General features: G+C 42.9%; 1 protein-coding gene across 1 annotated transcript in view; it reads left to right on the plus strand.

Moving 5' to 3' along the window:
* CSMD2 (CUB and Sushi multiple domains 2) overlaps positions 1–20,366 on the plus strand; it is a 536,402-nt gene that overhangs the window by 243,443 nt on the left and 272,593 nt on the right. Inside the window, exon 6 of the mRNA XM_077837745.1 lies at positions 14,493–14,605. Within this exon, the coding sequence (XP_077693871.1) occupies positions 14,493–14,605 (113 nt within the window). The remainder of the gene's footprint in view (positions 1–14,492; positions 14,606–20,366) is intronic.

The raw sequence follows: 20,366 nt of genomic DNA on the forward strand, positions 1-20,366 counted from the left end.
GGCTTGGAGCATTCCAGTTGTGGATATGACACTCAGAAGTTGGATGAAGGTTAGTGACCCTTTGGACCCTAGCATTTTCCAGTGAACTGCTACCCCAGCAAATACTCAGAAGGATCTATGTAAGTTAGTTTTTGTGTATTTGAAAGCAGTAGTGGCTTAAATTGAATGTTCAAGGTCTAGTTCCCAAAGAAACCACGATCATAAAAACGCAGGTGGGCAGTCCCAGCAGAGAGGCCAACCAAGGATTCATAGAGACTGACTTGTCTTCCTACTCCTTGGGGTTGATCTTTGGAGTTCAGGGTTGACCACTGTGTAAATACATGTCCTGCTGTCATGCATGCTCTGCCTAATCTATGGGTAAAGAGAGAGCTTCTGATTCCTGGGTTATCAGTCCAGCACCACTGCCTCCCACCCAGCAACGCACTTAAGCATGTGCTTAACTTTAAGCATATGACTAGGTCCTGTTGAAATCACAAGTAAATTCTCACTCTCTCACACACACACACACACACACACACACACACACACAGAGCATTTATTATTTAAAACAATAACTAATAAAATGTAGTGGCTCTTTGCTGTCACCCCACTAGCTGTCTCTGTAGCAAAAAAGCAGTCTCTGTAGCATTGGTAATAAGGTGGAAAGAGGTTACAGGGGAGTGTAATAAAAGGGTAGCAAATTTCTGTGGGGGATTTGCACACGGCGTTAGCAGCTTTCAAATGCATTAGCTATTTTACCTTGGGTTAAATTAGTATTTGTTTTCTCCTGAATAGAATAAAGATAATCATATAAGTTACCTTTCTTTTTCTATGACTTGAACCTAATGTTATTGAAGTAATAGAAATACCAGGGCAAGCACTTTTATATATATAATTTGACCCATCCATCCTATTAGGGTAAGCCTCCTTTTGTGACCATTCTTATTGCAGGTTATTGTGTCTATGCATTGTACAGGCTCCCCATTCCTTTCTGTTGTAAAGCCCGTGTCATGTTTACAGGGGTTGTCTTGTATCAAGTCACTGTACGAATATTTGCATTAAGACTAGCTCAGCTAATTGGCGAAGGGGATGTGCAACTTTCATTTCTAGTTCTCAGGTCACAGATCAGTAGTAAGGGAAAGCCATTTCCATCGGATGTCTGTCCAATAGCCATAGGTTATTGTACATGTGACCACATCACAAAACCATCCCCCCATAATGGACAATATTTGGCTCCTGGGTTGGGTGTGTAACCAGGAAGGCCATGGACTGCTCACGGAACATCACTTCTCATGCCTGAGGGTATGTCTACAATGCAATAAATTATGTCTGAAGTATTTTCAGATATACCCCTGTGCTAGCTTTGATCCAGGTAGCTCAAATAACAATAGCAGTGAAGTCACTGCAATACAGGCCTGCTCAGTACCCTGGGTATGTTCTCTAGTGGCTAACCCATGCTGCCATGGCTTCACTGCTATTGTTATTCCAGCTAGCTGGATTTGTCTACAGGTGCTGCTGTCACATCTCTGATTGTGGTGCAGACATATCCTGAGGCACAATGGCAAGGCAGTTCTCTCTTCATCTACTAGGTCTTTTTTGGATTAGCAGAGGCTGTGATGGACCTCATGAACCTCTCATCCATATTAAATATGCTAAGGGATGGGGTGGGGTACTGAATGGCTCGGGATCTGCGTCTCAGCAGACCTGGGTTCTATTCCCAGCCCCCTGTGTGGTCATCAGTAATTCACGCCACCTCCCTTGTGCAAATGGGTGTAATCATACTTTCCCTCCTTTGTAAAGGGCTTTGAGACCTAGGAATGAAAAGCACTATATAAACACCAAGTTTTGCTACATATTAAAAAAAATTGCCAAAGGCCAGGGCATGGAATATCTATTTTTAATATCTGAGGGTATTGGGCACAACTCTTATTTTGAAGGCACCAGTACAAATCTTTTTGCAAGATGATGAGCAGGGTCACAGGAGGTTCTGTATCAGCTACAGCTGTCTGGCTAATAGCTAGAATAGCCCTGGCCACCTATTAAAACAAATTCTTCTCCAGGAGTAAGAGTCTTTCTTTTCCTCCTGAATGGCCCTGGGTGGGGATCTATCTCTGCTGGGTCCATTTCAGAAGTATTATTACAGCAGCATTTTTTCCTCCTAGTTGTACATGCAACTTCCCCACCTGTTGGTACCTGGACAGGCCGAAGGAAATATTAGCAGCAGATGTCCTGTTTTCACCTTCATCACTGGTATGCATTTCTTCTGCAACAGAATATGATAATACTCTTATAGGATAGGTAGACTGGATAGGTAGACTGTTTGTGTATTAAGAGAGATTTTAGAGTTATCCAGATTTTTTGAACTTCAAAGTTTAGGGTCAGGATAAGTTTTGAGTAAAGTTTCTTGGTGGATTTATAACTGGGCTATAGCACCATTATACTCAAGGTTGAGGCTCGCTTACTGTTTAACAGCTGATTTCTGTAAGTGCTCTAAATCTATATACAATCCCAAATCTTTCACCCGTCACAGCAGAAAATCCTTCTGCAGAGGATAGTTGCATCTTTTGAGTTCTTGTCCTTGAATGGAGTTGAGAGTAGCATTTATGGGAGCAAAATCCACCTTGAGAATGAAGTATTTAGAAGTAAACTGGACCGTTTGCTTTAACACGTATGTGTGGGGAGGGAGAGGGTGAGTACCCAAACTGCGTTAAATTAAACAAGAAATCTTTAGCATCCAGACTTCACCTTGTTACTGTGAAGCCATTTAATAATTTCAAAAATGCCAGTGGGCATGTAAATATATTAATCTGATTCATTTTAATGAAACAGTTTTGTATGAGGGGGTCCAATAATGAGTAGGCTGAGCGGGAGTGAACTAATTTTGAAACGTTTTGTAGGTCAGGAAAATAAATTGCAGGGAAAATAGGTAAGGCCAGACCCTTAGTTAGTGTAAACTGGTGTAGCTCCTTTACACCGATATATACCCGTTAAGGCTCTGGTTTATAATTTTATTTTAAATGAGCTGAGGAAATCAAATCCTGTGTCACTTTAAAAATAAAAAATTAACAGCAATGTAATTCTCTTGCAAAAAGTATTGATTGTTTTTAGCCAGCAAATTTATCTGGGAGCAGACAGTAATTAAAGTTGACGGCCATGGCTGATTTTTTGCTGCTATGCGGAAGTACTGTCATCTTTCAAGGGAATACAACCAGAAGAAGAATGCAAACCTAATGATAAACGAACTTGGTGTCACTTCCAGCATCAGCTTTTGTAAGGGATACCAGCAGATGCACTCAAAGGCTGGAAATTGTATCTAGGAAGCAAAAAGAAAAGGAGGACTTGTGGCACCTTAGAGACTAACAAATTTATTTGAGCCTAAGCTTTTGTGAGCTACAGCTCACTTCATCAGATGCATCATTGGATCTAGGAAGGACTCAACACTCAAGTATTGGAAAGTAGAGGCTGGATTCTCAGATGGTGATGCTCCATTTATGTAAACAGGAAGATGGTGAGAGCTTGAAGTCAGCAGAGTTATGACCAATTTACAGCAATGGAGGGTCTTGCCCTAGAGTTGGGTCTAGGATGCAAAATTCAGAGGAGAAATTGAAATCAATGGGAGATTTCCCATTGACTTCAGCAGGGCCAGGATTTCACCCGAGATCTGTAAGGCTGGAATAGGAAGCCAGAGCTGCCTGCCTCTGTCTCAGTGAATGCCCTAGAGCAAGTCACAATGGACTGTTTTTTCTAAAGATCTTGAGCTCCTGTTAGCTTCATTTGGATTTGTGGGTGCTTAGCACCTCTGAAGATCAGACAGGTAACTTCTTGGTGCTTCTGTTTCCCTGTCTATAGAAGGAGAAAGTAATTTAATTCCTTTCTTTCGCAGGGTGGTGGGACGAGGGAGCCAGGAGACTCAGTTCATGTGTGTAAAACGCTTTGTGGTCCTTGGATAGACGGTGCTATTGAAAGGCATTGCTAGTCTTATCAGTGTATTTTTTCCCTTAGTGCTGCAGTGGGCAGGAGTCACGTGCTCAATGGCAGTTCAAGTGTAAATATCTAGGGACTGTCAAAGACTTAAGCTCAGCATGAGAACCCAGCGTTACATCATGCTCGATAGGAGAACTCCAGGCTTTTTCATTTCTCTTTCCAAATTATGTAGGTGTCTTTAGGGATGCTTGTTTTGTTCTCCCCACTTCCTGGCATTTACTCTCGAACAACTTGACCTAATTATGTTATCTTTGTGGAAGTCCATCCTGACGAAGTTGCTCTGATTTCAAGTGAATGAGGTGTTAGGTTCTTGCTGCATGCTTTCCCGTAAGAGGGTGAATACCCTAAAGTACAATGTTCAGACTATCAGATGTATCTGATGAAGTGAGCTGTAGCTCACGAAAGCTCATGCTCAAATAAATTGGTTAGTCTCTAAGGTGCCACAAGTCCTCCTTTTCTTTTTGCGAATACAGACTAACACGGCTGTTACTCTGAAACCTGTTCAGACTTAATGACCGTTCACCTCTCAAGATCATTTGAGTCGAAGTTTGGCTGAAAAGGCAGAAGTACAGATGAAGGGAATAATAATAAATAATGCACTAAGATAGGAAGAGCTTCTGAAATATGGCCCCTTGTCTACAGAAAGGATTGATTAATGTGCAAGTCGAGGTAGCGTATCCAGCCTAACGCTGTCCTACCTTGCATTGTGACTGTCATGTTTCATAAGTTAAGCATAGTTCATCAGGGCCAAAATTTGCCTGGGAGACTGGGAGCTGGTGGGCGGCCTGACCAACCCAGCACACAGCAGTGATGTGCTCACCTGATTTGCTCTGTGACTCTGGGCATGGTTAAACAGAAAACTTGCAACACCAAAGCAAAGCAGTTCCCTTGGCCAATGCAGGTTGCACTCTGCAGAGGCTTTTCTCTTGCTTCTCTGTCTCCAGGGCACGCCCTACTGTTAAACCCCTTGCTGGGTCATGTGACTGGCAGGTACCCTTAACCCTTTACTGGCTGCTTCACAGAGGCCTTTAGGGAAGACCATCTGGTGCTTCAGAAAGTAGTATGTATTATTTAAAGAGCAGGTGCTCTTCTTTCTGAGTCAGTGATTAACCCACTGTGGTGCGATGGAGTGCTGTGCTGTTGGGATTGCCATCTTGCAGAAAAGACAGATCCTCCTGCCTGTTCATAGTTGTTTAAGATCTGATGGTACTCTTCACAAGAGGAAGTGGTGTTAGTTACATCCCAGCTGTAGCAAGTACAGTCGCCCAGCCTCTGTTTGCCTGCAATTTCAACTGGCTACAGGGCCCAGGGTAGCAAAAAGCCTAACTAAACCTCTGGGATGAAGACCACAGTCAACAGCTTTGCTCCTCTGGCACAGTGGGACCCTACAATAAGGGTAACACTCAGCTGTGCAGGATGCAAGGCTTTCTAGGGTGTGGCCCAAGACTGGAATGAACTCATCCAGGGACCATCAGAAATCTCACCACCTTCTGCTCGAAGTGCAAGGTACGTTTCCTTCACCTTGCCTTCTCTAACCAACATTGTGTGTGTGTGTACACGCACGCGCACAACTCACTACACAGACTTTGTCCCCTGGGGGGAAGGATAAGAGAACAAACAGGTTTTAATCATGTTGCTTAATGCACTACTAGAAGGTGTCTCAAATTCTACGGTGAGAACCTCTATAGAACAGAATAGACATTTCTCACTACCTGTTGAGTGTTTTTTTGCGTGCGCTCGTCAGACATCTGCCATAATCTGCACCAGGTACACAAGGGGCTAAAAGGCATTGCTCTTCTAGTCTGTAAGACAAGGAGTGGAAATCCACACTGAAGAATGCTGGATTGGAAGTTCACATCCCAGCCGCCACTGGTAAATTGACTGCAGAGTGGAACCACAGGAACGCAGTGTAACTGCGACAGATCCCGTTAGTCGGTGGGCGGGATTGAACCTGGGGCCACTGGATCTAAATGCGTGAGCCTCTACTGCATGAGCTAAAAGCCATATGGCCATTAGCTATGGCTGTAGAGCAGACTCATTAATCTCCAAGTGGCCTCAGTGCCACGAGGGGACAGAGCACCACACCCAGGAGGTGTGTGGGTTACAATAGCACAGTGACTTTGCAAACCAGATCACGCAAGCCCCTTGTCAATGTTCTTTTTCCAAGGGTGCAGGAGAAATTTTGATTTTAATGTACAAGAATAACATAAGGATTTCCTTAGGAGCTCTCGCACTCTGGACATGCCCATTTAAATGAAGGATTCAGAATCCCCGAGGGACCCTAAGTGAGAGCAGTGGCTATAAACGGAAGTCCATTAAAGGATTCATCCTGAAGATACAAGCCTGTTAGAAAATGAGAGGCTTTGTTAAGAGGTTCATTATGGCCCTTGCATGAGGGAAAGCTTTGCACAATTCCTATCGAATTTGCAATTAACCAAATGAAATGGGGTTTCTTGTGTTTAATTTATTCAGCACAAAGGCTGGCAGCTCAGACGATCTCTTCTTTGATTGCCAGCTTTTAATTACCTGTGTTGCAGCCCTGCTTGAATTGGATACTAAGCATTAGGAGGCATTAATTCTAGGTGTGCCTGTGTAAAATTCAGGGGTCTGGGACTGCAGGGGCTCATGCATGTAGGAACAGAGAGAGAGAGAGAGACAGAGAGACTGCTGTTTTGATCCTATCTCATCCAATATACTGCCTCTGACAGTGGCCACCACCAACTGCCTCAGAGGAAGGTGCAAGAAACCCCAGAGGGGCCAGGTATATAATAACTTTCTACAGGGAAGGTTTCTTTATAATCCCCATTAGTTCTTAAGAGATCCGGGTTCAATTCCCAGCTCCGTCCCAGATATATTTTGTGATGGTGGGCAAGTCATTTCAGCTCTCAATGCCTCAGTTCCCAGTCTGTAAAACAGGGACAAAGATCTGCCTTTGTCCGATCCTTTATCTGTCTTCCCTATTTGGAGCCTGAGTCATGAAGGGGTTTCAATTTGGGTTTAATTCTTCCTATTCAGAACATCACTTAAGCATATGCTTGAAGCTGAGCATGTACTTAAGTCCCATTAATTTATAACAAGACACTCACTTACGTGCTGTCCTAAATAGGGTTGCTTTCTGAATTGGAGTCTTAGAGTGTAAGTTCTTTGGGGCAGGGTCTCTCTTACCATCTGTTTGTACAGCACCTGATCTCATCAGAGGCCTTTGGGGGCTACCATAATACCAATTATTAATAATATAATAATGCCAGTAATTTGGAGGGGGGTGTAAATTGGCATTTGTCTGGAAATACTCTCCTTCTAGTATTCTACTGCTTCTGACTTACATTTTGACATTTTATTGATTTAGAGGGGAAAATGGAAACTAAGTAAGAGAGGAATCAGGTATTATAAATGGATAATGGTGCCTGAGAGCCGGAGATTAATCAATGCGGTATGCATACAGTAATACTGATCATGCTGAGGAAGGAATGGCTGAGTGAACGATATAAATATTTAATGACTAAATCCAATGTAAAATACAAGAATGGAAGAAAAAAAACAAATAAAATAGTTTAGAGCAGGGGACCACGCTTCATTGAGTTTGCTTGAAAGGCAAATGTTTGGGGGCATTAACCTTTCCGTAGTATGTAAGAAAGGATGCTGATGAGCTGTACTGAGCTTGGAGGATTCCATTCCAGTTAAGGAAAATTGCTTTAATGCTGTGGTTATAAACAATATTAGGAGGCTTCTGGGATGAAACCTGGGAAAGTCTTTGCCCCTCTTCTGACTTTAACAAATAGATTTTTCACAGGCCACTTTTGTAAGCCGCTGAGTAGTTCCTGGAAAACACTGTGGTCCTAATTCTCTTCTTGCTCGCATCAGTGTAAATCTGGAATAAGCACGTTCCAATTAGGAGTCGTACGCTGGTTGTGACTCCATTAACTTCAAAGGAGTAGTTGCCTGTTGTTTATACAGTAGCAGTTAGGTGCTCCAACTGAGATCGGCAACTGCTTCGGCTCGGCCATCTACATACATGTAATATGAGGCAGACCCTGCGCCTCTAAATAGACAAGACATTAAACAGTAAAGGCGGGGTGCTTATCTTCACTTTGCAGATGGGAAACTGGGACACAAAGATTCTGTGACTTGCTGAAGGTCCCATAAGGAGTGGAACAGAACCCAGTGTCGAAGGCTAGTGCTGTTAACCACAAGAGCAGCCTTCTTCCCCAGGACGTGACTCCTGATTCACCCCATGGGGAGTAAGAATAGAATCAGATCCTGAATGTCCTTTACTCTGGTTGACATTAGTGGGAATTGAGGGTGCTCAACATCTGACAGGATGTGCTCAGCACTCAGCTGGCTCTGGTACATGCTAACAGGTTGTTTTGCATGAGAAGCACCTAGTATTGCATTTTGAGCTGTAGCTCACGACAGCTTGTGTTCTAATAAATTGGTTAGTCTCTAAGGTGCCACAAGTCCTCCTGTTCTTATTCCAAATGGTTGTTTGCATTTTCCAGGTTTCCTGTCTTAGGCACTTGTGTTTAGGCATGACATAAATTGAGATGTCTGAAAATACAGCTCTCACAGCACATCATTTTAGGAAAGCAATAATGATCAAGCCGACTTGTTTGCTTTTTTTTCTCCCACCAAGAATCATTGAACATGAGGGCAATAAAATAACAAGTGTGAAAATCCACTTCTGCTCCAGCCAAAACCATCACATGACTTTGACACCCCATCCCACCCCCGACCTCCATTGCGCCTTGCATCCAGAAAAATGATCCAGTCTTTTCTAAGCCTCAGCACTTTGAACATCATTTTCTCATCCACGCCCTGGTCTGAATGCTCCCTGTATTAAAAAGAGGGTTTAATTTAGAATGAACACTGTACCTCCATGAGTGAGTAATGTTGGGTATTTTTTTAATATGTAGCCAGCTAGTCATCCAAAACCTTAGAATTTCCAATTAACATGTCACCGTATTCAGGAATCTGAATACTTAATCAGGTGATTCATATCTCCTGATGATGATGGCAGGAAAAACTTGGGAATGGTTAAAAAGGCTTCAAAGTTGCGAGTAGTCGTCTTTTTCAGATAAGATCCAGAAAGGTTCAGTAGCAAGGATCCAAAATAGACTTTCATTTATTCCAGTGACTCACTGAGCTATTAGAAATGCAATCATTTATTGGGCTAATGGCAGGGGTTGGAAATTCATTGTGCATCATATAGTAGAAATGTGTCTTTGGGAATGCAGAAAGGAGAAGAGGCATAATTTATTGTCTGGATAGTTAAGCCTCTAGAATTCGCTTTCCCCTTTCTTAATAGACAATAGCCCTGCATTTTGTATCAGATAGGGGTGCTCTGTGGGTTATACACCAAGCACAACCCTGAAAAGTTAAGGAATGAAAATTGAAGGCTAATCACAGTACAGTCCCTCAAATCCCCATCTAGCACAACCACTGTACACTGCACAATATGTGCCACAGCCTTAAACTCTGCCCCATGCCAGTCTAGCAGCATCTCTGCTCCCAAATTCCATCTACCGCAAACAGAACTGGCTTCCCGCTGCACAGTTCAGTGAAACGCCACTCACTCCGCTTTGGAGAAGGAATTGCTAGATGGCCTAGCATCCTGGCCGGGGCCTCTAGGTGCTACCTCAAGACAAATGCTAAACCATATAATTATTGAAAGACATTTTGGGTCCAGATCCTCCCCTGGTGTAAAGGGGCATAACTCTAGTGAAATCTATGGAGCGATGTTGTTTCACACCAGCTGAGCATCTGAGATTGCGTGTCTGTAGTCCACGGCATCTGCATTCAGGGCCCGTGCAGCTGCTTCCGTTCCATACGTGTTTAATTGTAATGAATTATTCCATTATCAATTAACCATTAATGCTTCCTAGTGATTATCTGAAACCTGTGGGATCCCATCCTTAGAGTGAAAAATGAGTTATTAACTGCTGGAGAGCAGCATGTTTCCCATTAAATACATGGTTCCAGTCAGTCATTTCTTTTTCAGAGGATTCTCCTCCCTCCTTTCTTGTTACTGTTGTTTGTCCAGTCCAGTGCTGTGGTTCTAAGTATTTGCTTGTAATTTGACATCCCCTCCCGCCCCTGGTATTATCAGCCACCAGTGTCAGTAGTGGCTAGTCTTTGGGGGGCGAGTGGAGGGGTAGCCTTGTTGGTCCCAGGATATTAGACCAGCTTCTGTTGGTGAGAAAGACAACATTCCTGTGTCCTAAACCTTAATCTCAGATCTGTGTATCTCCAAGTTTTGGGACAAGTTCAGATCCAGATCCAAGTTTACTGCTAGCACCAACCTTCGTTATAATGAACTGAATCAGAACTGTGCATCCAGGATCACCCAGAACGTAACACAGTGGATTGGACCTTTGCTGGTACAAACAAAAATTGCTTTGGTGATACAAAGACATGAAAGGCTTGATCCAAAACCCAGGGAAGGCAGTGGAAAGATTCTCATCAATTTAGGCTTTGGATCAGACCCAAAGTTTGTACAAAAACACTTCGTGCCATGTAAGCTTTAACACCCAGGAAGGTTATAATTAACAGCAGCACCCACAGACAAAATGTCCCTGTATATCTTGTAGAGATTTCCCTTCTTTGGGTCATAAGTGGAGCACAGTCCACATGTATAATTTCAAGTTATATTTTTTTGTGCAATTAAACTAATTATAAGATGAAGCCTTCAGGTTCTTGAGCCAGTTTCCATTAGTGAATCCCTATTTAACTGGAACCAATTAAAAAAATCACTTTAATTGCTTAACTACTCCTTATGTGGTGTTGGAAAAGCAATTTGGTGGTGGGGTTTGAAATGCTCCTCACCTGTTGTGAAGTTAATGTGGTCAGAAACCCTAGCGAGGGTGGGGATTATTATTCTTTTCTCTTTAAAGAAGCGAGACAAAATAGGAAGAATTCTTCTGCTAGTGTTCAGAATCCAGATATAATGCTACCAGCTTTTCCTCACCACAGCTTAATAAAGTGGATCAGCTGACTCGTTAGCAAAAAAAAAAAAAAAAAAGTGGGGGGAGAGGGTATGAACCAATGGCTTTGTGATGCTCACACTTCATTAACTGCAAGTCTTTGTATGTACACATGTGCGCACACGCATATCCCCACACAAGCAATTCTCAACCCAGCTGTGTAACACTCACTCACATTGAATGGTACCTTGAGACACACGCAGCCTTCGTGATCTCAGTGGCACTATTCATCTAGCAAAGTACTGCTCATCTTTAGTGATAGCAGCCCAGTGGTTGTGGATAGCCAGAGATGTGGGTTCAATTCTTGTTCTGTCACAAGCCTCTTATGTCATCTGGAGTAAGTCACTTTGCCTCTCTGTGCCTCGGTTCCCCATCTGTGAAATAGAATCATCGAATATCAGGGTTGGAAGGGACCTCAGGAGGTCATCTAGTCCAACCCCCTGCTCAAAGCAGGACCAATCCCCAATTTTTGCCCAAGATCCCAAATGGCCCCCTCCAGGATTGAACTCACAACCCTGGGTTTAGCAGGCCAATGCTCAAACCACTGAGCTATCCCTCCCCCCCGAATAGGGACAATAGCACTGACCTACTGTTCAGGGTTTTGTGAGGATAAATTTACTAAAGATTGGGAGGTGCTCAGATGCTACAGTGGCTATATAAGTACATTAAATAGACAGACACTTCTGGGTGTCCTTAAATTCCAGCTTTAGCTGTATAAGTGTTTCGAGGAAGGCCGTCTCTTCACTGTGCGTGGGTATGGTGCTTAGCACTATGAAGCCTTAATCCCTGATTGGTGCTCCTGGAGCACAAATACTAGGTGGATGCTAATGACCAACAATAGCTGTGGTCGGACATAATGCTGCAGGAGGCCACCCCGCTGTGATGCAACATTTTACATTAAAAGTCTAATTTTGTTTAGAAAATAAAAATGAAGTTGATCGGGGCGGGGCGGGGGCAGAGATGAACGAGGACGTTTTGAGAAGTGGCGGATTGTGGCATTGCTGCCTAAGAGAATACAAAGGATTTAAGCAGGTGCTTAACCTTAAGCACATGCATAGTCCCATTGAAGTCGGGGTTTGATGCTCAGATTGGGCAGTGATTAATGCCTTCAAAATCCTGTAGATGAATTAGGCAGATGTTACAAGGTGTTGATGAGTTCCATACACAAAATATATACTGCTCGATTCTTCCAACCCACGCCTTACACAATCGTTTACATCAGTGTGAGGTGCATAAAAAACACTACCACCCTGATTTACTAGCATTTTACACTCCTATCAATAACTACACAAGGTGCAAGACAAAAGGGAATCTAGCCCATTTGTAAAGTAGCTTTGCAGAAGGATCATGTACTAGGATGGACTCAATGATAGATTTCTGGCATTTAACTTTACAGACACAGGGTCAAGTTGTCGGACCATTGATTCAGAATACACAATAACATCATAGCCTCTGGGTTAAGACAAGGATTAAGTTTAATTATGCTGCCATTGTAACCATCCATAGTAACTTTCTCAAAATTGGTAATAAACAGCCCATGTTTGATCTCAGCCCAAAGATGATTATGTTTGAACTTATTTATTTAGAAAGGTTTTAAGTGAAATTGGTTCAGCTCTCTTTGAGTTATCCACCGGTGGGAAAATGCCAGATGTGATCCATTTCTATGACATCCCAGGTTTGCAAAAATCAAATCTAAATAAGCAATAGATAAATGACCAGGAACAATCTTAAGAATTAGTATAAGAGAAACATTTTAAAGTGTATTTCACAGTTGCCTGGAATTGCGCCACCTGGGTGGGTATATGTTGAAGGTTAAACTTTGTTTAAAGGCTGTACAGTAGGTGGCAGAGAAGTGTTAGCTACACAGTAAACTCATCAGGGCTGCTTCATTAACACATAGAACTGGGATGTATTGAAGTTCACCGTCGTTAGTAAATGTACTGCACAATGTCATCCCAGCAGCTTGCTGTTTGCCAGAAGGAAAGATACAAGTTATCGTTGGGGTGTTATGTTGGGGTGGGATTTCTTATGTTGCTTTGGCTGTCTGGTCTGTTACTGGATGTGTTGGCTATAAAACGTGCAGCCTCTCTGAGAACGGAATTGATTTACTGGGATTCTTTTCCTCTCGTCCAGAACAGAACTAGTGTTAGAATACTGAAATTTTTTAAATAAGTGGCATAGTCTTATAATAAAATATTTTAAATGGGCTTCTGTTAAAAGTAACTGGATTCTGTAATAGCTGATATCATGGCAATGTTGTTTGCACTGCTATAATAAAGGCTGTTAATACTCCTATTATAAACCCCAGTTTTCAAGGGTGCATTCGTTCATGCAACTCTATTATGTAAACATTTGTTCCAGGCTGACATGGCACAGGACAACTTAGCTAAGAGTTTTTTTTTTTTCTTTTCCTGCCGTGTATTAAAGCAATCAGCTTATCATTAAACAAGGAGTTGGGGGAGTAGGTGGCTCAATGGGTTGTTAATGGGATATGGTGCTTTCCACCTGTAGTTTGAGGGCTCCAGTCTTCTCCACTTTGGTGTGGATTGCATGTTGTCACTGCACAAGAGCTGTTCGGTGGCCTGAGTGAAGTCAGTTGGTGGACCTGGCTCATTTCTTTACAAGAAGTAGCCTTCCTCGCACCTGCCCTGCCCTCCCCTCAATTAAAATCAGCACTCTTGTTAGCAGTCTGAACCAAGTGGCCAGGAACCAAATGACGTGGAAGTCAGACTAACCTCATCTGCCCTAGAAGCAGCTCATGTTGAGGTATGTTGGTTGAGTAACTTCTCTGCCATGCCCACACTGCCAGAAGTGCACATCTGGCACAAACAAGCAAGGTTCCTTAGCTCTGAGGACATGAACAGAGTGTCCTTAGTAAAGGATCCTGACCCTCTCCAGACATGCTCAGTTCTTGGTCACCTGCATTCCTTGTCCTAAAAATAAGAGAGAGAGGGAGACATAGCCAGTTATGAATATAACCCTTCCAGCTGAGAGAGGGGGAAAATCCCTAGCACCTTTCACAGGAAAGACAGATGACTTTTTTATTTTTTTATTTTTTACAGTGGGATCAAAAAGCAGTCCTGAATGCTTTAATGACCTTCCTCTTCTGTTTCACACTCTATCATCCTGCATTCAGCAGAAGTTGAAAGGCCCAGAAAGGAGAGCAAGTGGTAGCTCACCAGTGGGTGGCTCTAGATCAGGATTTGGGATGGGGCCTTGCATTTCTTCTGGCTCATTCATCAACTAAGAATGCCTCTTGGAAGCTTTCCAGCTTGCTCTTTTGCTGGGCTGTTCCTTTGAAATGGGGATGCTTTTCCTTTGACTTCCCCTTCTGGAATGCATGCTGAACAATTTGGGGTCCTGAACCTGCACGAGTCCTTGAGGTGAAAGATGGTAACACTATGTAGGAAAATACTGTCTATGTATTTTCATTCAATTTTCTTCAGAGTGGAACAGTTCCTGGGACATCTGAAGGGCAACTTTCCGGTTAAGTTCACAGAAGACCGTTTCCAGCCACATGCATTTGACTATCACTGGTTGATTTTCTTACAGGTTTACTGGAATGAATCTGCCCGCCCCAGTAATCAGCAGTAAAAACTGGCTGCGACTTCACTTTACGTCGGACGGCAACCACAGGCAGAAGGGGTTCAGTGCCCAGTATCAAGGTAACTGCTTACTGACCATTTTGAATCGTTAACCAATGGTTTTTTACATCCTTCCTTTCAGCTCTAGGGGGAGATGCTTTAGCTTCAAAACTACACTGACAGGTTAGCTCGGGTACTTCCTTCTTCTTCCACGTTTTTCAGCGTAGAGGGCCTGGAAGCATGAGGGCTGCTTCTACTTCGGAAATAAACCTGCATATGTATGTCGCTCAGGGGTGTGTCTTTTTCATGCCCCGGAGCGACATAAGTTACATTGACTTAAGCGTAGTGTAGACCAGCCCTCAGTCAGAATGTCGGAGCCCAGATTTATTTTTTACTGATCCTCATTTAGATCTCACGTTGGTTAAATCAGAAGTTCCAGTACTGAAGGTGGTGGAATAGCAAACTGGTACAATGGAGATGAGAATTAAAACCGTTGTGTTGAAGGCCTGATTTAAATTTTGTTGGTGGTAAGTCTCTCTGCCCGCTACAGAGCTACGAAGCTCAAAAGTTGCATCGGGGGGTATGATGGACAACTCAATCATCCAGCCAAAGCAACGTAAGTTTTTGGGACACTCGTGTCATGATGTCCAGCTCGCATTGGCTAGTGCACTCAGTGTGGGGGACTATCTCTAGCAGCATGTGGAGGCTGGAGAGCTTTACAAATGTGTAGAGGATGTCAAATGTGTCATGTCCCCCTCTAGTGGCTGATCCACAGAGAGGCGATCAGCCTGCTATCGCTGCTAATTCGGTTAATGTGGCAGAGGTTGATGCTGAAGGTCCTGGGTTCAAATCCTGGTAATGAGCCAGGGTTGGGGACTGTTACAGGAGGCCAACATGGACCACAGTTTAGCACTGGGATGTAAAGAACACTGTCTACTTGTGCTATGGAAGGAGATGGAGTTTTCTCATGTTTACAAAGAGATGCCCAATGAGTTTTTTGTTTTGTTTAAATCAAAGTACAGAGCAGGGATCTGTATGAAAAATAATCATTGGGGATGCAGTGTTCAGCCCTGTTCACAGGAACAGCTCAAGGCCCCTATGCCACTTGTGTTCCACTAAATCTTTATTTTGAAGGCTTAAGTGGGATTTAAGTGACATGCAAGGTTTCTGTAGAGGGCTGAATTTCACCAGGGGTTTCTTAGGGTGTTACTGAGTGGGAATAGGTTGGGTTCAGTGGTTAGGGATGTAGTCTGGGATTTAAGACCCAACTCCAAGTCCCTTCTTTGCCACGCACTTCCTGTGTGACCTTTGGCAAGTCACTTAGTCTTTCTGTGCCTCAATTCCCTGGTCAGTAAAATGGGGATAACAGCACTGCCCTGTCTCACAGAGGTGTTGTGAGGGTAAGTTAAAGGTTGGGATGCACTCCGATACTACAGTGATGGGCCCAGATAAGTGCCCAAGATAAACAGAATAAAACTGAGCACTGTAGCAGCAGCCTAACAGGATCACCTAAGGTGCTGCAGTGAAAGGGCAGAATTAATAGTTAAGAACATGCTATTATTGGTTTGCACTGCAGGGTGTTTTATGGTTATTAGTAGGCAGAACAGCCACAGTAAAAAAAAACAATGAGATAAATAAATGGGGAGAGAGGCGGTTCCCACTCTTAAACATATCCGAGGTGTAGGCCCGCAGTAAGCAGAAAGCTTGCTGAGATATATCCAAACGGCACCCTCCCAAATCTTCTGAGGTTTTCTCTTTGCTACTAAGCAAGTGACATGCCTTGCCCTCGGTGATGAAGGGCTTGCCTGACATAAGGAGCAAAACGATGGTTATTCAACTGTACCCATTGCCTAAGGCAATGATCATCTCCAACAAACCACCTGTGAACTTGGCTTAAACCAAGGGGAGCTGCTTGTGACAGGATCCCCGGGGTTCAACCTGGAACTGTGGGATTGCTATGCCCCCTTAACTCTCCAGCCTGGACTGTCTCTCACAAAGCTATGCCAGTGACAAGCAGCAAACTCCTCCGGGTGGCATGATCACTCATGGGGACATACTCCTGACAGGACTCAATTCAGGACATCATCATATTTAGGAAATCACTCGTTTAACTGTAAGCATGTGCTTAATTCCTCTTGAAGCGAACTGGACTTGTATACATGCTTAAAGTGTTTAAGGATTTTCTTGAATAGGAATGGATTTAAGCATGTGCCTTCTAGTATCAGGGCCTTTGTTAAAACCTCAGTCTGAGGTTTTCAAAATACTGTATGGACATGAATGAGTCAAACCCCACAATCCCTCTTCGTTATTACCTCCTTTTGTACAGAAGGGAAACTGAGGTTTAAATCTGTACTTAAGGCCGCAAAGGGGCAAGAGATCCCAGATGCCCTGATTCCCAGTCCCATGATACAGATACACAAAAAATCCTTCCCTTCGCATAGCTCCAGAAATCACTCTAGTGGCCTTAATCTGGGCCTTGTTTTAAAATCATTTTTCAGTTCCTCCCCCCACTACATAGCCACACTTTTAAATCAAAAAACTCTGCCGTAGCATTTTGTTTCTAACATAGACTACTGCACGCCATTGATGGCTCTTGATCTGACATTTTCCTTCCACAGTCATGATTGCTGCTTTCTATTAAAACACCTGTCTGAATCATGCCTTTTTTCTTAAATAGAAAAGTAACGATTAATGTTATAATTTTCTCTGATTAGATAAATGTCAGGGGGTTCTAATCTAGCGAGCTCCTCGGAAAACGTTTTGTTGGATATAATGAGCTCTGCGTTTGTGTGTCAAGCGCTTAAAAGATTAACTTAAAAAAAACCTTCACAAAATGGCAATGAGGCAGGACCTCAATTGAGGTGGTGGAGCGCATCCCATCTGCTGCACGTGTCTTGCTCTAAAGGTGCATTTGTGTTACGACTTCAGCGCAGGATCCATTAGTATTAATGGGGCTTGGTGATTGGGCATTTTTATCCTCTGTGTGGAACCGGGAGATTTTGCTATGCGCGCTTCAGTGAATTGAGAAATCAATGCGTGATATATGTGACCAAAATTACAGCCAGGTAAATGTGCTCTGGGAATCCAGAACACACATCAAGATCGCCTGGGTTGGGTTTTTGCTACAAACTCTACACTGGTTGTGATGACACATTTTGATTCTTTTGGAAGGTTTGTGTTCCAGATGGGGCTGCTCCATAGCACTCCCTGGAAGGCCACACGTGGTACTGCGAGCACTCCCTGCTTTAGTCCACAAGTTCTGGCTACCTGCCATAAGCTTGGCATCAGTCTCTACACAGTTAAATAAAAACAACAAACTCAAAATGTGTCCCTTTGTGCTTTTTAAATAAACAAACAAAAAACCCCAAAAAAGCAGACATGCCCTTTTAACTGGCCTGCTGGTGCTCAATTGGTTAGTATCTCCTCCTGGCCCTTCTAGGCCTCTGGAAGATTAAGTTGTTGTTAGCCTGGCCTGAGCTGGTGAGTGTCAGGGTCCCAATACTTCCAGCAGGGGGCAAAGAAGGTCTCTGTCACAGTTTGTGATCTAATTCTCTCTCTATGTACTCAGATAATCTCTCTCAAGATAAATCTTTCACTGTGTGGGTTGGTTTTACACATTTTTTAACCAGTATAATTATTATTGGTTTAGAAACTGAAATAGTTAAGATGAAATGTTACATTCTCCTAGTCTAGATGCAGCTGTACCAGAATCACTGAATCACAGAGCTGAAATCACTACACAGCTATCCCATCTGTCATACATAGCTTCAGTTTCTACACCAATGTAGTTATAGTGGTACAAAACCATGTGTAGACCAGCCTCTCGTCATGGAAAGAGAGAGTTTGTCTAGCTATGTAACCACAGAGAGAGAGTTATATTTGATTCCCTTGAAATAGTTCTGAACGTTTGGTGGAAGCTAGTTTAGAGTTTGTAGTTAGAGCTGGGTGGGAAACAGTATTCCTATCCACAGTGGGATGAAACCAAGATTTTCCATATTTATTTATTTATTTTATTTATTTGACAGGGATCCCCACCCCCAGCTAGCCAAGAGCCCAGTGATGATGGTACCTGGGATGCACAAGACATGGGCAAACCAGGTTCAAGTCTGTTCTCTAGAGCAGGGAGTTGGACCCAGATCTCCCTTATCCTAAGAGAGTGTCCTAACCACTGGGCTATTGGCTATTCTGGAGTAGGTCTCTCTCTCGCTCGCTGCTTTGGAGCAGAAATTCTCCCCTCAGTCTGAGAAACCTTCCCTTTGAAAGTGCCCCTTTTGCAGGAAAAGTTTGGGTTTTGATGAATTGGTGTTTTTCGATTAAAAATAGTTTTGTCAAAAAAAATTCCAAGTAGCTCTATTTGTATCTCTCTCTCGCTCTCGATAAAATCTATCTCTACGTAGCTAGTTAACCCAGATAGGTTTTTGTTCCATGCTCATCATCTGAGCACCATACAAATAATAAGAAACACAGGATCTCAGATGCTCTCTGCCCTGCAGGAACTCTGTTCCTCCTTGTAGTTATGCATTAATACCACATGGGATTCACAGGCCCAACGTCTGATGGCATGACTCTTGGCAGTTTTACCTGAATTTCACTTGGAGTTATTGGGTTCATTGCAGCATGAATCCTACCCATGGCCAGAACTGAAGAAATCATTGATGTGTGAACCTCTGTGAAGGGAATTTGAGGATTTTCACGCATCTCCAGTTCTCTGAAACGTGCAAATTTTCATACTTTGGATCATAGAGAATTTAGTTTGATAATGTCCAGTCCTCTCATGTGCCCCCTCCCACACAAATTCCTGCTACCTACTCTCGTCCTTCCACAATCTTGTCAACCTCAAACATTCAGAATCAAGAATTAGGGCCCAAAAATCATGAGATTTGCTTAATAGTCATTAGAATTAGAAAAACAAATTAAATTTTGCAGTCTCTTTATTTACTTTCCATTTGCGGTGTTGTTGTGGTTGTGTAGCTCCCAGGATATTAGAGAGACAAGGTGAGTGAGGTAATGTCTTTTGTTGGCCCAACTTCTGTTGGTGAAAGAGACAAACTTCTGAGCTTACACAGAGCTCTTCCTCAGGTCCTGAAAGCTCGAAAGCTTGGCTCTTCCACCAACAGAAGCTGGGCCAACAAAAGACATTACCTCACTCACCTTGTCTCTCTAATACCCTGGGATATTAATAAAATAAAACAAGTTACCTCACTCATCTTGTCCCTCTTATTTGCTTTCTGATTGTTGTGCCTTTAAGGGTCACATTTTCAATATTTTTTTCTGCAACTGTGCGAGCTGGAAACTTACTTTATTTTTTCAATCAAAAGTGGAGATTCTCACACATTCCAATGACTCCAGAAGCTAAGTCTTTAAGAAAAAGCACAGAATATCCTGAGACTCATAGTAAGGTCATGATAGCTGGCCACTCTGCTTCCAGCCTGGTTTTCATTGTAGAGTTAGTTCCATCCTATTAATAAAGACTTGAAACGGTGCAAAGATCCCATCTTTGTCCTTTTTTTAAATGAGTTAGTGAAACCATCTTCCACCCTAGTGGGGCCTCAGAAGACTGTACCTCATCCTTTTAAAAAAAAAAAGAAAAGAAAAAAGTATAAGGTGGTTTTAACACAAATATTAAAGATAAATAAATACATGCAAAATAGGACACGTAATCAACCCACATGAAGCACACAGCAAATAGTTTTGATCACCAGAGATGCAAACTGAGCGGGGGATTGCTATAGTGCCAGGCTTGGGTTTTGAAATGCATAGATTTTATTTGTTGTCTGTTTTCCAAGGGTAGGGATGTAACTTATTAGCATCTGAGATGCTCCCTCTCTGTGATTGTCATCTG

Source organism: Eretmochelys imbricata, chromosome 19 (genome assembly GCF_965152235.1).
Source record: "Eretmochelys imbricata isolate rEreImb1 chromosome 19, rEreImb1.hap1, whole genome shotgun sequence".
Taxonomy (NCBI): Eukaryota; Metazoa; Chordata; order Testudines; family Cheloniidae; genus Eretmochelys; species Eretmochelys imbricata.